Below are 15,896 nucleotides of genomic sequence, written 5' to 3' on the forward strand. Positions count from 1 at the left end.
GTGCTCGATACATACTTCCTTAGGGAGTGGATGGTAAGCTTGTCTCCCCAAGCAGAGAATGAGTTCTTGAAGGATAGACACTGTGTCTTATAGATCTTTTTATCCTACATAGAGAGAATGCACTCACGGCCATCTAGGCTGGCCTATGGATGGAAGATAAGACCCCACTTGAAAATGGTCCTGACAGACACTATGTTCTCTGCCCATGGACTAGAAAATTTTTTTCCTTAAGAACAGGACTCTGCTAGGGCACCTGGGTGGCTCAGTGGTTGAGCATCTGCCTTTGGCTCAGGTCGTGATCCCAGGGTCCTGGGATTGAATCTTGCATCAGGCTCCCTGCAGGGAGCCTGCTTTTCCCTCTGCCTATGTCTCTGCCTTTCTCTCTGGTCTCTCATGAATAAATAAATAAAATCTTAAAAATAAAAAAACAGGTCTCTGCTATCTCTTTATTGAATTCTAGGAGGAGCTCAGAAAAGGTATGAAGAATTAAAGGGAAGACTGGGTCAGCACTTACTCTATTGAAGGCACACATCAAGGGCAGCCTTCTCCTAAAAACCTCAAGCTCATCTTTTCTCATCCCCATGAAAGGGAAGTGGGGAGAGTAGGAAGGTTGGCCTGAAACTTTAAGAAGATGGGCTATGGACCTTGCCTGTGGTACTAGACTGTGTAGCATTCTCTCTGGTCCAGGACACCCCCCCCCCACCTGCCTGGCTCCCCACCTTTTTATTTTATTTTATTTTATTTATTTATTTATTTATTTATTTATTTATTTATTTTTTGCTCCCCACCTTTTTAAAAAAGATTTTATTTTTTAGGTAATCTCTATGCCCAAAGTAGGGCTTGAACTTACAACCCTGAGATCAAGAGTTACACATTCCACCGACTGAGCCAGCCAGGTGCCCCCCAGGACTCCTTCATTAACCACAGACCCAGGTAGAGCTTTCTCATAGCCCACGTGTCATCTTCATATCATCAAACTCAAAGTGTGGCACAAACTCTTAAGAATGTGTTACTCTTCTGTCTGTAGACCCATCAACACTGTTTGATCCTCCCCTTCTTCCCATCTAACTCTCACAACAGTAACATGTCACAGCAATTTAGAATCCTTCTGAGGTGACCTATCGTACTTTGAGCTTAACTTCTCCCCATTGCCCCCTCTTTGCCCCCATCCCAACCAAAGCATCCCATCTTTCAGCTCCAGGGATCCTTCAGGTAGGGTTGGCAACAAGAGGAAGAGTCTGCCCTCTGCCTTTCAGCCAGTTATGCTACTTGGTTGGCCAAACTCAGTCCCTCTGTGCTCCCCATCTCTACACCTGCTTGCCTCTTCTCTGCCTTTTCTTCAAAATGTTAAAAACTCGCAATAAAAAACAAATACAAAATGCTGTAATTAATAGCCAATTCCAAGCCAACCCAGCATCTCTACTAATAAACCTCAACACTTGCAAAAAGAACAATAAATTCTGCCTTTCTCTGGTTCTGAGGTGGTCTCTTTTATATCCAGTCCGTGTGTGTATGTATGTGGGTAAGTGTGTCTACATATATATTTATTTTCCTTTATTTCCCATCCAGGGAGGGGCAGAATAATGAACTGCGTGCGTCAGGGAAGATGAATCTGAGATACTAGGGAGCAGTGCAGTAAAAAGATTAAAGTGTTATTATTGTTGTTTTTTTTTCCCCCATGGTCCATTGTGACAGCTCGACCGTCATCTGTAAAAAATGTCTCAGCGAGAGATAATCATCGGAAACTCAATAAAGCGTCAGGGGGAGCCTCAGCCCCCATCAATCACTGGGTGCCTGGAAAATTTCAGCCCTCTGTCTCCCTTCCTGCTATCCATATAAATGTCTCTAATATATTTTGTGTGGTGTGTGGGACCCATCCCTGATTTGGAACTTTTGATGAAAAAATATTTATACACAAAATATGTAAATCAGTTGAAAATCACAGGACTAGTTCTTTGCCACCCCATCCCACTTTTCCTTGTTTTTCTAAATGTATCAAATTTATTCTTTTTAATAAAACATGTCAACTAGCCTATTTCCCTCTCCTAGTCAAACACATATAAATGTGCTTGCTTGCTTGCTTATTTATTTATTTATTTATTTATTTGGCTAAAAGGAGGGAAACAATTAACCTAACTGGCTGATACACTTCATCTTGAAGTTGGCTAACAGGCGTGATGGATTGACAGTGCACTGTCCATCCTGGTGACTTTACAGTGGCTGGCATTGCCAAGAAATGAGACGTAGAACCACTGGCCTTAAAGGGGCGACAAGGCTATGACAATGATGAGGAAGAGGCATGGACATTATTAAAAATAATAACTTGCCCCAACAGCTTTGAGCTGGCAGATTCCCAAGGCTTCCAAGATTCTGGACAAGCAGAGGCTCTGGGCTAGGTGTGGAGCACATACGGGCTGTTATGGTTGCTGGGTTCTGTGTAAGAGCAGGAGACAATTCTGCTGGCATTAGGCTATATGCCCCTGCCTCAGTTTCCTCTAGTGCCTGCATCACAGAGCTGCTGTGGGCACACAGTATCAGTGTTACCCTGCTGCTGGAGTGGTCTTATCATCACCATCTTATTACCACTTCCTCTGCCTCCCTACCCTGGAAGGGATCTGTTCCTGTGGTACCCTCTCCTCACCTTCAGAGCTCCTCCTGTCTAAAGGACAAAGTCCAAGCATCTTGTTCTGGCCCGAGTGTACTAAAACTGCATCTTTGCTGTTCATTACTCTTCAAAATAAATCTGCTATGCGGATGCTTCACCTGAACACATTCACTTAACAGCCTGAAACACATTTTTCTGTTTCCTGGTGTTTTGGGATATAACACACCCCTTCACAAGTAACTGTACCCACCTACAGGCCTTCCATAAAAATTTCTTATACTCTGGGGCTCAGATACCATTTTAATTCCTTGATTGCTTCAAACAAAGATTCTCTTTTCTGAGCTCTGATAATCCTTGTTATCTGTATCTCTGACTGAATACCTGTCAAAGTCTTCAATCTTTATAATTCATTACTTTTCTTGCTAGTACCCCCAAACATTTGCATGATGCCTTGTATTTTCAAGTGCTTTCATAAGTACTTCAGTGTGATCTTTATAATAAGCCAATGGTGTAGGAAATAATTTTCCCTACAAATGAAAAAAATCAAGTCTCAGGGAAATAAAGAGAAATGCCCAAAGTCATTTGGCTCTCTATAGACAACAGTTTGCTATTACTGAAAAGCATGTAGAAAGCCATGTCAAAGAGTCTGAATAAAATTTCACAGGAGTATGATGATAAGGATAAAGAGGATGATATAAAAACAGAAATTTACATTAGTGGAATTCCTTCTATTCTGGGTTTTAGGCTAGGGACAATATATTATCTGACTCTTCTGATACCCTTATCTTATAGATAAGAAGACAGAGCATCTGTGAGATGCAGAAAATTGCTGCAGGTATCATAGCTATTATGTGTTCTATACTACCTATAATACCATGGCATAAGTACACAGCCTAACTAGGGGTGAAGCTTAAAAGTGGCAAAATAAGGTATCTTCCAAGGAGAAGGCCCAGATGAGTTTTAAAAGCAGTTCAAGGGGATCCCTGGGTGGCTCGGTGGTTTGGCGGTTTGCCTTTGGCCTGGAGCATGGTCCTGGAGTCTAGGGATCGGGTCCCGCATCGGGCTCCTGGCATGAAGCCTGCTTCGCCCTGCCTGTGTCTCTGCCTCTCTCTCTATGTCTCTCGTGAATGGATAAATAAAATCTTTGGAAAAGGAAATAATAATAATAATAATAGCAGTTCAAGCCCAAGGCCTGAACTAAAATTTGTAGTCTAGATCACACTACTCAAAGACTGGAGAGCTGTGAAAAATGCAAAATCTCAGTTCCCGCTCCAGAGCCACTGAATCATAATCTCTGGAGTGTGGCCCAGGAATCCATGTTTTAACAAGCTCTCTAGGTGACTCTTAGGTCCTTGGGAGCATAATTATTTCCATTGCTATGCTCTCCAAGGGCATATATTCTCTCTGCTGTCCCTAGGTAGGGCTGGGCACATGGTGGGTGTTGGGTGGTTAACTTATACTGAATAGATGAGCCAGGATGAGACCATTCCCTGGCACGTCCTGGGGAAGGGGGGAAATATTATAGAGAGCCGTTCCATTACCGCCAGTGGGAACTCCTAGCCATCTCCTGAAATCCAGGGCACTTGTCCACTGGTTTGTGATGCGCCAGCTTGCACCGTCCTGTCCCCCATCTGAAGACACAGAGATGGGGAGGTCAGCTGGAGCAGGCCAGGACCTGCAGCCTCTGGAGCTGTGGGAAGGGGACCGCCCAGGCTGTTGGGGTTGGCCTTAGAAGGTACAGCCTGTCAAATCAGGCCCTCTACCCCCAGAAGGGTCCTATGCCAACACAGCTTCTATAGGACTCATCTTTATTCAGCCACCACTTGGAGCTGAGAAGAGAAGCTGATTTATATCCTGTTCTGGCCATGTTTCTGCCGTGTTTTATTGTTTTAATTGTACATATGAGAGGCGCTTAGAGTGCTCGCTTGCATTTCTGACAGCCCCAGACACCCAATGTTTATAACAGTTACTTACAAGCAGCCTAAGGCATCCCTGGCTGGATGACTTGTTTACTGTTACCATTAATTTACTGCCTCCTCCACCTGAGGATTGGGACCCACCACCCATCAGCCAGCCACAAGTGGAACTCTCTGGGAGTGGGCATGGATGGCGATCAAGGTACTGAATGGAATGTGGTCAAGATCAGGGAATGAATTAGTAGAGAAACAGTAGTAATCTCCATGCTCCCCTCCACATGTCTCCCCTCTATGTGCCTTTGCTCAAGCTGTGGTTCCCCTGTTTAGAATATATTTTTTCACTTTCTTTCCGTCCTCCAAAGCCCAGCTCAAATCCCACTTGTAAATACATTACTTGTTCTGATGGTGAGCCTAAAGCTTCTACAACCTTAGAAATCACAAGGCTGACATGGGCCTTGGAGGCCGTATTATCCAATGACCCAGGGCAAGAATTCCCTGTTCAGAATCCCTGATGGGCAAACATCCAGCCTCTGTCAATGCCCCTTGAGTGATGAATTGCTCAGTATCTCCAAGGCAGCTTTACAGGGAGTCAAAACCCACCTCAGTTAGAGAAATTCTTCATCAGGTATCGCTATCCTTCACACTCTGCTTTACTGATCTCCAGTCATTCTAACAACCCTGTAAGATGGCTGTTGTTATTCCTATGTTGCAGAAGAGAAAACGGAAATTCTAGAACCTTAAGCGTCTTGCTCAAGATCACACAGCTAGTAAGTTACAGAACTTTGACGAATAGAGCTTAGATAGCTGCCTGGCACTGAAGTCTCTTCTTTCTCCACAACACCATTATGCTTTTGAAGATGCCACTTTTGAGGGCTGAAGATAATGGACAGAACAGTCAGGCCAACATGGTTTCTACGCCAAACACTCCTGCATCACTTGCACCAGCAGACCTGCCCTCTGCCTAGAAACACCAACCCTGACAAGGATGGGAAATATTGTAATGTGCCCGACTAAGCAGGCTTCTTGCTAAGGAGCAATGGCCATATGTAAAACAGAAGGGTTTCACTAGAAATGGGGCAGCTGATGACAAAATCTCAGAAAGGAGGTCACAGTAGTTTCCTTCCTTCCTAGACCATGCGTGTTCTGAACAGAACAGATAAAGAGCCTCTCTGACAGAAAACAAAGCAACTTCTCTGATGCCTTTGGTAACCTTGTTTGGATCCTCTTTTCCTCTTTACACCTTAGATGCTATACCCTGAGTAAGGACCTTTTCCCCTTACCTCTTACCTTCACTTTTTTCCCTGACAACTTTAGTCACATGCACTGCAGTCACTACCAAGCAAATGCTGGTGACTCCTAAATCCCTATCTCCTGCCAGACTTCTCCTCTGAACTTCAGACCCACACATCCACTGTTCACCCAATTCAGAAATCTGGATGTCACCATGGATGCCTCCTTTTCCATCAACTTCCACATTCTGCTAAGAACTCAACCTCTTAGTAATTTTTTTTAATGTCTACTTTCTCCATTCCCAAAGATCACTTTTACAAATCTGCAGAAATTATAAGTGCACTTTGGGGGAGAGGAGCATAGCTTCCTAGCCAATTTTCAAAGAGGTCCATCATCCCCTAAAGGTCAAGAGCCATTGCTAATCTCTCCCCTCCAATTCATCCCCACTCTGTCAGAATGATCCATATAAAATGCAAATGTAAACCAAGCACGCCCTTGCTTAAAATCCTTTAATGACCTTCAGAAAACAGTGCGAGCACCCTAGAACTGTCCTACAATGTTCTTCTCCTGTGGAACCCTGCCTCCCTTTCTAGTCTCATTTTTTGCTATTCTCCTCAGCACTATGGCAGATGAGTCCACTGGCTGTCATCCACCCACTTCATGTCTCTGCATGTGATGCTCCTTTTACCTGGAAGATCCACTACTCTTAGTCTGCCTGGCACACTCTCACTCATCCTTAAGACCCAATTCAAAGTCACTAACGCTATGACACTTCCTAGACAGCAGCCTGCCCTTAGGTAGAGCTCATCACTGCCTATGTCAGTGCTATCTACATTTTTTGTACATCTACCTTTGAATTCATCACTCTGTACTGTGGTGCCTGTGCATAGGTCTGTCTTCTCACTTGGAACACTGTTAGGGGGCTAGACCATGTATATTCATTTCTACATTCCCAGCATCTGGCAAAGTGCCGGACACTCAGTAAATGCATGCTGCATTATAAAGAAATAAAACTAATAAGCAATTACAACTATAGATCACTTTACGATTCACACATCATATATTTTATCTCTTGATGTTCACAGTACTGATAAGATAGAAAAGGGATATATTACTGGGGTTTAGGGAGGTTCTGCCAAGGTCACAAACTACAACTCACCACCTCCTTTCAGTACTGAGCACAGTACAAGGCCCACAGAAATATCTATTTTAAATTTAGTATATTTGATGGACCTAGCACAGATTCTGTTCCAGTAGTGAAGGACTGTCCAATGGAGCCTGTGACTTTCCTCTGAATTTGCCTAAACACACTCTTGTTCTTTTCTACCTTCCTCACACATCCTGTAAGTCAGGTAGCCTCCTGTGAAAAAGTCCATCCAATCCAAAGGAAAGAGAACCACAAGATTCTTTTGTTTCTGTATACTTCACCAATGAGAATGACCCAGAGTGAGATATAGTAGGCAATAAATAGTGGTTGAATGGATGAAAGAATGAGGCATCTTTACATTAAAAAAAAGAAAAATCTGGTTAAGAAGGAGTAAAGGCTTGGTAAGGAGAGAGGAGAGCCCTGGGATGATCCTAAAGGGACTGTCACTTTTCTGGGCCTTGAGCACATGAACTTGGGAGGGTAGAGCACATTCAAACTGATATGCCAGGGAAAACTGGATAAGCTGCTGGAGACTGTGGCAGGCAATGTAGTCTGGAATTTAACAAACAGTAACAACAAAAAGATGCAGAGATAGGTACATCCTGTAAGCTGCAGAAGAGTGAGTTCATCAGTGATTCTGAAGAGAATCTAGAATGTATTTTTTTTAATGGTTCTTAAGCACTTTGATAATTATTAAGTATCAGTATGGGCTCCCTAAGGACAAGACCAGACCATGCCAGAATAACTTAGTATCTTTTGGGGAAACAGTTTTGGGCAAAAACACTATGACAAATGCTAAACACATTATTATTTTATCAAGAAACCTAAGAAAATCTCTTAAAAGTCTGTGGACAACATGAGAAATGGAAGCTAGAAAAAAATGAGGTTTGGTGGATACAGTTGTGTATGTTGAGTAACGCTTCAAAACTGTCATGAGGATCCCTGGGTGGCGCAGCGGTTTAGCGCCTGCCTTTGGCCCAGGGCGCGATCCTGGAGACCTGGGATCGAATCCCACATCGGGCTCCCAGTGCATGGAGCCTGCTTCTCCCTCTGCCTATGTCTCTGCCTATGTCTCTGCTTCTCTCTCTCTCTCTCTCTCTCTCTGTGACTATCATAAATAAAAAAAAATTAAAAAAAAAAAACTGTCATGATTACGTGCTCCAAGGCTCTGTACTAAATTCAGTCCTTATAAACATTTAAACCAAAGACTAGCACTGATGGCAGGGATCTTGCCTAACTCACCAATCCCTAGAACAGTGCTTGCTAGATAGGAATGTTATCAGTAAATAAAAGAATTCAAAGAAAGCCTACTCACTAAATCTATAGATCATACAAAATAAGAAGAGACATTTAATATTTTTATCTTTATGTCATAAGGAATATAATAGCTTTTTTCAATATTTTTGTTGTCTATCTACCTACCTATCCATCTAGAATGTAGGCTGGCTAGTGTTAGATTTTAAAAAAAGTTCCAAGGAAGCTGACGAAAAGGAAAGGAAAGGAAAGGAGAAAGAAAAAAGAAAATATTAATAATAGGATTTGCAAATATAGCCTGTGGGCCAAATCCAGCCTGCTGCCTATTTTTGTAAATAAAGTTTTATTGGTTCACGCATATTTGTTTGTATGTTGTCTATAGCTGCATCTGCACTATAATGATCAAGCTGAGTAGTCACAACTCAGACCAACTGGCCCACAAAGCTTAAAAGTCACTCTACAGCTTTCTCCAGAAAAAATTTGCTGACTACTGATCCAGAATGTTAAATATGAGCATCAATCTGGAGAGAACAAAGATATAAAACTTGAATGCAGGAGGTTGGGACTGGTACAACAGCAAAGATTGGCCTACACAGCTACACAGCAGAGATTCTGTGAAATCAAAAATAATGACTAAGGCCTACTGGGGGATCCTGAGAGCAAGTGACAAGGCACTCAAATAATCCCCTCCATTCCACCTGACTCTGCCCCCTCAGCAAACACTCCTCTTTGCTTTTTGGTGAGAGCACCTGGACAGAAGACAGAGGCAGTAATGCTGTGTTTGAGTGGCAAGGACAGCCCACAAGATGAGTCTCCACATAACAGGCAGCAAATACAGAGCAAATTTGGTACTGTTGAAATTCTCCTCTGAAACATAAAATGAACATAATTTCTCCAGCTCAGTGGGGAATCCAAGGAGGTATAGGTCATGGCCCGCACATGGAACTGTCAGCTGAGGAGGAGAGGAAAGACATATGGGCAGACGAGAGTTCAAATAACCATATAAAAGGCCAAGATTTAGAGAACATTCAAAAGAGCAGCTGAGGGCAAGTTGCAATTATTGCCAAGGACAGGAAAGGCTGTGTGGAGGATCTAGCCACAGCAGTGGAGCATGACAGAAGGAGCAAGTTTAGAGAGGTAGAGAGGCAGGGGGAGGGCAACGCCACACTTCACCTGGGCAGCAATGTTCTGATGCTCTTGACATTGCTCTCATGCTGCTGATCTGAGAAACCTCAATGGGATAGCAGTGACACCTCTGCTCTGGGCTACCACAGCTATGTTAGCCTAACTGACAGCTCTGAGGACTGAGCACACTGCTCACCTCATTGGACCTCCCTCCAGTCAATGTTCTGACCCTCAGGCAGTCTGCATGGCGGTCTGTCCTCCTGGCATCATTGCCAACCCTAAAGCAGTACTTCTCAGCTGCCTTGTGGGTGGAAACAGAGGTAACTCAGCCTCTCTGAGTGACACAGGATAATGGACAGGCGGCGGGGCGGGGGGGGGGGGGGGGGGGGGGGGGGGGAGGGCAGGGGCCGGGGGGAGGCACTGTGAACAAGCAAAAGCTCAAAAGTGAAATAAATATTCATTGCTGTTTGTAGCCAAAGCAACCTATCCTCTTCTAGACCTTACTTCTGAAGAACCACTCACCAGAAATAACAAAGACTGACTTGTCTAACTACCCTCCAACAGACATATGACCAAACCCTGATATAGGTGCACACCACCTCTTTCTTATGAAGTCCAAACAACCCACATAAACACCCTCGGGAAGCACTGATGACCACACCATTTTATCAGCACAGACATCAAGGCACAGAGAAGGTCCACTATCCATCCTGGGTCATAATGGTAAATTGAGGGGCCAGTTCCAGAGACAGGATTACATTTTGCATATAGAAGGGGTGGGGGAAACAGTATTCAGAGTAGTAGTGAGGGACTTCGGAGGCAGAGGAAACCAACCAGTGAGGCTGCTTTCTAGTTCTGGGAGACGGATGGGACAGGGTAAGTCTGCAGAAAGTAGAAGAGGAACAAAGCCACATTCCATGCAGTTGCCTTAATTATTTTATGGAAACCTGCTCCATTATCCACTCAGCTGAGGCTCTATGGCCTGAGGCAATTTCAGGGGAACACCAAGTGAAAGGTATCCCCCACTCCCTACTCTGGTCATGAAGTCAGGCCTCGATCTTATTCTCTAAGACTTTTGGAGGGACGTAAATTACAGAGCCAAAGGGAATCTATTACAAGCCTTCTGGGTTATCCATGAGTTCCCAGAGGATAAGGAACTTGCAGGCTCTCTGAGTTACTGGTAGAGCTGGCACAGAGCAAGGCTGCCTGGAAACCGAAGGGAGGAGAGTGCTCAGAACAGCAGGGGAGCCGATGCTTACCTTCCAAAGAATGGATTCCCTGCTCCTTCGCAGTCTTATAAACACTGCTGAAATCATCCCCAAGGTTTGGGTCAGCACCAGCAGCAAGCAGGATCCGTACTACGCTAGAAGAAATCAGAAAGACAAAAGTGTCAAAAGTTGGGAGGGCCTAGGAAGTAGAAACTCAGATTCTGAAGCATGTTTGGGGATTGGAAATGCTTCTGCTCATGTGAGTTGTATAGGGGAAAGAACATAAGCTCTGTCAGTGTAGAAGACAAGGAAAGCTCTGAAACTCACTAGTTGAGAGGCTCTGGTCAAGTTATTTAACACCTCTCTAAGGCTAAGTTTCCACATACAAAATACAAAGTATTTATTCAACAATTATTTATCAAATGCTTACTGTGTTGTAGTCACTGTTCTAGGTGCTAGGATCTGCGTCCTCATGGAGCTTACAGTCTTCTGGCAAGGACAACAATTCAGCATAAATTATAGCAATGTGTGGTAAAGGTCATGATGAAATAAGTACCATATACAGTGAGAAACCAAGGGAGGGGATCAAGAAAGGCCTCCCACATAACGTGGTATTTAAGGAATTTAAGACTTGAAGGCTACATAGCCAGACCTGGATGGTGAGGTGGGAGGACTCAATGAGTTCACAAATCCTAGAGGCTTCACCTGAAGAAAGCAGAGCTGGAACAGAGACTGTAAGGGGAAAAACTGTGGGAGAGGAGCTAGGCCACTGAAAGGCTTAAAGAGGAAGTGACTTGACAACATATGCTTTTCCTCCCCACTTCAAAATATACAGACCTAGAGAAATGTGTATCATATTGAAATATTAAACAATGAAAATCTTCCTTTACATCTCTCTCCTTAATCTAAATTCCAAGAGTACTATTTACAGTTCCAAACCTTTGCGACTCAAAGAATCACTCCAGTGGCTATGTGAAAATGGATCAGAGGGCGTAGGACTAGAGGCAGGAGCCACTACAGATTTGTTGTGAGGTTAAATTAGGTAAATTTGTAAAGCACCGAACACCGAACATAGTGCGCTTGACCCAGGAAGTGCTCCATATATACGTTCACTTCTCTTTTATTATGGCATGTTCCTAATGCTTTCCTTTTTTCCTTTAAAAAAAAAAAAAAAAAAAAAAGCTCTGTTCACTATTAACAAATTCAGAAACTATAAATAATTAAAAAGAAGAAAATATTTTTAGGATATATGCCATCCTTCCAGTTTTTTCAAAGTATGTATATTTTTATTTACCAAAATAAGATCATACATAAATTCTCTCTAAACACACACACACATTTCCACTTTTTTTATAAAGCTTTTATTTATTTGAAAGAGAGAGCTAACGCATACGAACACAAGCATGCGAGTGGGGAGAGGAGCAAAGGGTGAGAGAGAAGGAAAGTGAGAGAATCTCAAGCAGACTCCAAACTGAGAGTGATGTGGGGCTGGATCTCATGACCCTGAGGATCATGACCTGAGCCAAAACCAAGAGTCAGATGCTTAACTGACTGAGCTACTCAGGAGCCCCAAAATTTCCAAGTTTTTTTTTTTTTAAGATTTTATCCATTTATTCATAGAGACAGAGAGAGAGAGAGAGAGAGAGAGAGAGATTGGGGGGCAGAGACACAGGCAGAGGGAGAAGCAGGCTCCATGCAGGAAACCTGACGTGGGACTCGATCCCAGGTCTCCAGGATCAGGCCCTGGGCCGAAGGCGGTGCTAAACTGCTGAGCCACCCGGGCTGCCCTAATTTCCACATTTTAAATATTTGTCTGCCACATCATTTTTAATGGCTATACAGTATTCTACCACTGTATGCTTTATTTAACCAATATCCTATTGTAAAACATTAGATTATTTTAAATAGTTCAATAACACATGTCTGATTATTTCCTTTGGCTAAATTTCTAGGAGATGAAGTTCTAGGTCAAAAGTATAAGCCTTTTTTGTTTTTTTTGAGATTTTTATTTATTTGAGACAGAGAGACAAGTAGTGGGGAGGAGCAGAAGTAGAGGGAGAAGCAGACTCCCAGCTGAGCAGGAAGCCAGATGAGGGGCTTGATCCCAAGATCCTGAGATCATGACCTGAGCTGAAGGCAGACACTAAACCGACTGAGCCATCCAGGTGTCCCAAAGTGTAAGCTTTTTTAAATGTTTTATTTTTCTTTTTTAAGATTTTATTTATTCACAAGAGACACACAGAGAGAGGCAGAGACACAGGCAGAGACACAGGCAGAGGGAGAAGCAGGCTCCATGCAGGGAGCCCGATATGGGACTTGATCCCGGGACTCCAAGATCACATCCTGGGCCAAAGGCAGGTGCTAAACCGCTGCACCACCCAGGGATCCCGTAAAGGTTTTAATAAATATTATCAAACTGAATTTCAGAAAGATTGTACCTTTTTTTTGTTTTTTTACTAGCAAAGGAAGAAGGATGAGAGTAATTGTTATCTCTTTCTTTCACCAAAATAGGGTGTTTATTATTTTTTTTAATCATATGTCAGTCTGGTAAACAGAAATGGAATCACACTGCTGTTTTTGACTTGCGTTTCTTGGAATGCTAATAAGGCTGAACTTAAAAATATATATGTTTAGTAGTCAGTAGGGTTTCTTTTTTTGTAAATGATAGTTGACTATCTTTATTTTCATAAATAATGTTTTGACCATTTTTCTCTTATTATGTTAATATTTTGCTTACTGGCCTTCAGAAGTGTTAATGCTTTTGAAGGCGTAATGGTAAGCATTTCAAAAATTACTCTAAATTACTCTATCGTAACTATTAAAAAGTCAAACTATGGTTTTTTTTTTAAATTTTTTTTTATTTTTATTTATTTTTGATAGGCACACAGCGAGAGAGAGAGAGAGAGAAGCAGAGACATAGGCAGAGGGAGAAGCAGGCTCCATGCACCGGAAGCCTGATGTGGGATTCGATCCCGAGTCTCCAGGATCGCGCCCTGGGCCAAAGGCAGGCGCCAAACCGCTGCGCCACCCAGGGATCCCTCAAACTATAGTTTTAAAATGTTTTTCTCTTCTTTGTTAGTTTTTCAAAATCTATAATCAGCAGTGTTAATGGTTCTGCCTGTACCAACTGGCTGGAATTTCATTATCTTCCAATAGGCATAGAACCTGGCTCAATTATTTGCTGAATGGAGGATGAATTTTACATGTACACAGACACACAGTCCTCACTGGTAAGTCAAAGAACCAGAATCCATCTCCCACGTAGCTGAGGTTCTCCTACAACTGATCTAACAGGGTCAGGTTGAGTCTCAGGTGTCTATTCACCTTACCTAAAAAGATCTTAAGAAATACCCTTCACAGGTAATCTATCCAGGATATGGTTATAATCCTAAAGAGAAATTAGAAGGATTTCTAAGCAGCTAAAATCCATATCTAAAAAAAATAAAAAAATAAAAAAATAAAAAAAAATCCATATCTAAAACTCAGATATTGAATTCACAGCAGAGTCTGTCAGGTTCTCACCTGGAGATGTATGTGCTCTTAGTTTACACATGATTGGGATAAGACTGGCATCAGTCTTCCTGTTTCCTGGTAGACTAAAAGCCAAGGGGGTACAAAAAGGTTATTATAGATAGGCAAACCAACTGAAGGTAGTGAGAAAAAATATCTGCAAGAGAGGTAAAATGGTATAGAGGTTAAGAACACTGGCTTTAAAATCTGGGACAATCTGAGCATCAACATGAATAATGACAGTAATGGATTATAACCTATTGAGTGAAAAAGATTCTATAATTCCATATTGAAAATAAGTAAGTAAATGGCATGAAAGGAAAGCTCTTCCTTACTGTAGAATGACAACTAATAAATGTAGTTCTAAATGAAATTAGAACATCATTTTGCAATCTCATAATTATCGCGGATAATAACATTTGGCTCATATGGCTGTGTTAATGCATGAAAAGTGCTTAGAACGCCATCTGACACATAATAAGTGCTCAACAAATGCTGGTTATTATTATTACTATATTCCTGACCCTATGGTTAGTCTGTGGGGAAGTCAAGAGAAATGAGAATCAAGACACTGAAACTGAGAAAACAGCATGATATCTTATAACAGGCACAGAGAGATCTGGGTTCAAATCAAAACTCTATCATTTACTGTCTGTGATCCTGGACAAATTACTATACATCTGACACCTATTCCCTTACCAGAATAATGGAGATAATAATGCCCCCCTCACAGGTTTTAAGTATGTAAAACTCAGTAGTGCATGGCACGTAGAAGGAGCTCTCACAAATATGAGCTCTCTTCTCTTTGACCGTATAATGTTCATGATAATAATACGAATCTGGATTGAAGAAGGCACCAGATATATATCTGACTGCCCCTTTCCCCAGAACTCACACTGGCACAGCTCTGTTAAGGCAGCACAGCTATATTCTGCACAAGGTGGCTTGTTTTAAAATCCAAATGAGAAAGGTTTGTAGATCTAAACTCAAAGGGACATAATTTGGTTAATCCTCAACTGCTGTATCCAATCACTATTCAATCACAACCCCTCCCATGGCAGGCTGTCCCTCCAGGCAGCTACTGTCACTAACTGTGCTACCTGGGCCTCTCCAGGTTCGTGAGTATTGATTCCATCTGTCCAATTTGCAGGCTGCAAGACGTGTCCAAGCAACCAAGTATGCTGCCCTTGGCCCTGGAGGGCAGACAGTGGTCTGGTAGGATGGAGAGAAGACAGTGACGAGGCTCGGCCCTCGGACTGCTAACCCAATCAAAGGGAACGGGCAATTCACTTCACAAACTTGGGAGGCCAAAGAGGGTAAGCAACCAAGCTAGTGACTCATTCTGTAACCTCAGACAAGATTTCCTTCACTTTTAATAAAACTCAAAGGCAGCAGCTCCACTGAGGGGGTATAGCTAGGACTAAAGGAACTATGGCTGCTTAGTGGCCAAGAGTGGCACCAAACACCTTGCCAGATGGCTAGGAGGCTTTCTGTCCAACAGCCATTATTTACAATGCATCTAATCCAGACCTTCATGGGGATCAGGCCCTTCTTGGAGCCAGCCCAGATCAGGCTAGAGGGCTTACATGACTATGCTTAGCTTTGGTGATCAAAGCTAGCTTCGATGACTGAAAGAACTTCCTGGACCTGTGGGCTACAGCATGGCAAAAATAGGGTAGGAGACTAGTCAGGTTAGACAAAGCTAAAGCAAAGCTGGTAAGAACAGGCTTAGCAGTTGGCCATGTCCAGCAAGTATTAAGAAGTTCAGAGTCAATTGGGACGCTTAGGTGGCTCAGTGGTTGAGCGTTTGCCTTTGGCTCAGGGCGTGATCCTCGAGTCCCAGGATCGAGTCCCACACTGGGCTTCCCGCATGGAGCCTGCTTCTCCCTCTGCCTGTGTCT

The 15,896-nt window shown here is 42.9% G+C and overlaps 1 protein-coding gene across 3 annotated transcripts in view; it reads right to left on the minus strand.

Moving 5' to 3' along the window:
* CLPB (ClpB family mitochondrial disaggregase) overlaps positions 1 to 15,896 on the minus strand; it is a 147,170-nt gene that overhangs the window by 82,027 nt on the left and 49,247 nt on the right. For 2 of the 3 annotated variants that reach the window (XM_026010551.2, XM_026010552.2), the window contains exon 4: positions 10,537 to 10,640. In XM_026010551.2, the coding sequence (XP_025866336.1) occupies positions 10,537 to 10,640 (104 nt within the window). Of the gene's footprint in view, positions 1 to 4,146; positions 4,237 to 10,536; positions 10,641 to 15,896 lie in introns of all 3 variants that reach the window. The other variant, XM_072727339.1, reaches the window with a different exon arrangement.

The sequence above is a fragment of the Vulpes vulpes genome, chromosome 11, assembly GCF_048418805.1.
Source record: "Vulpes vulpes isolate BD-2025 chromosome 11, VulVul3, whole genome shotgun sequence".
In the NCBI taxonomy this organism is placed as follows: Eukaryota; Metazoa; Chordata; class Mammalia; order Carnivora; family Canidae; genus Vulpes; species Vulpes vulpes.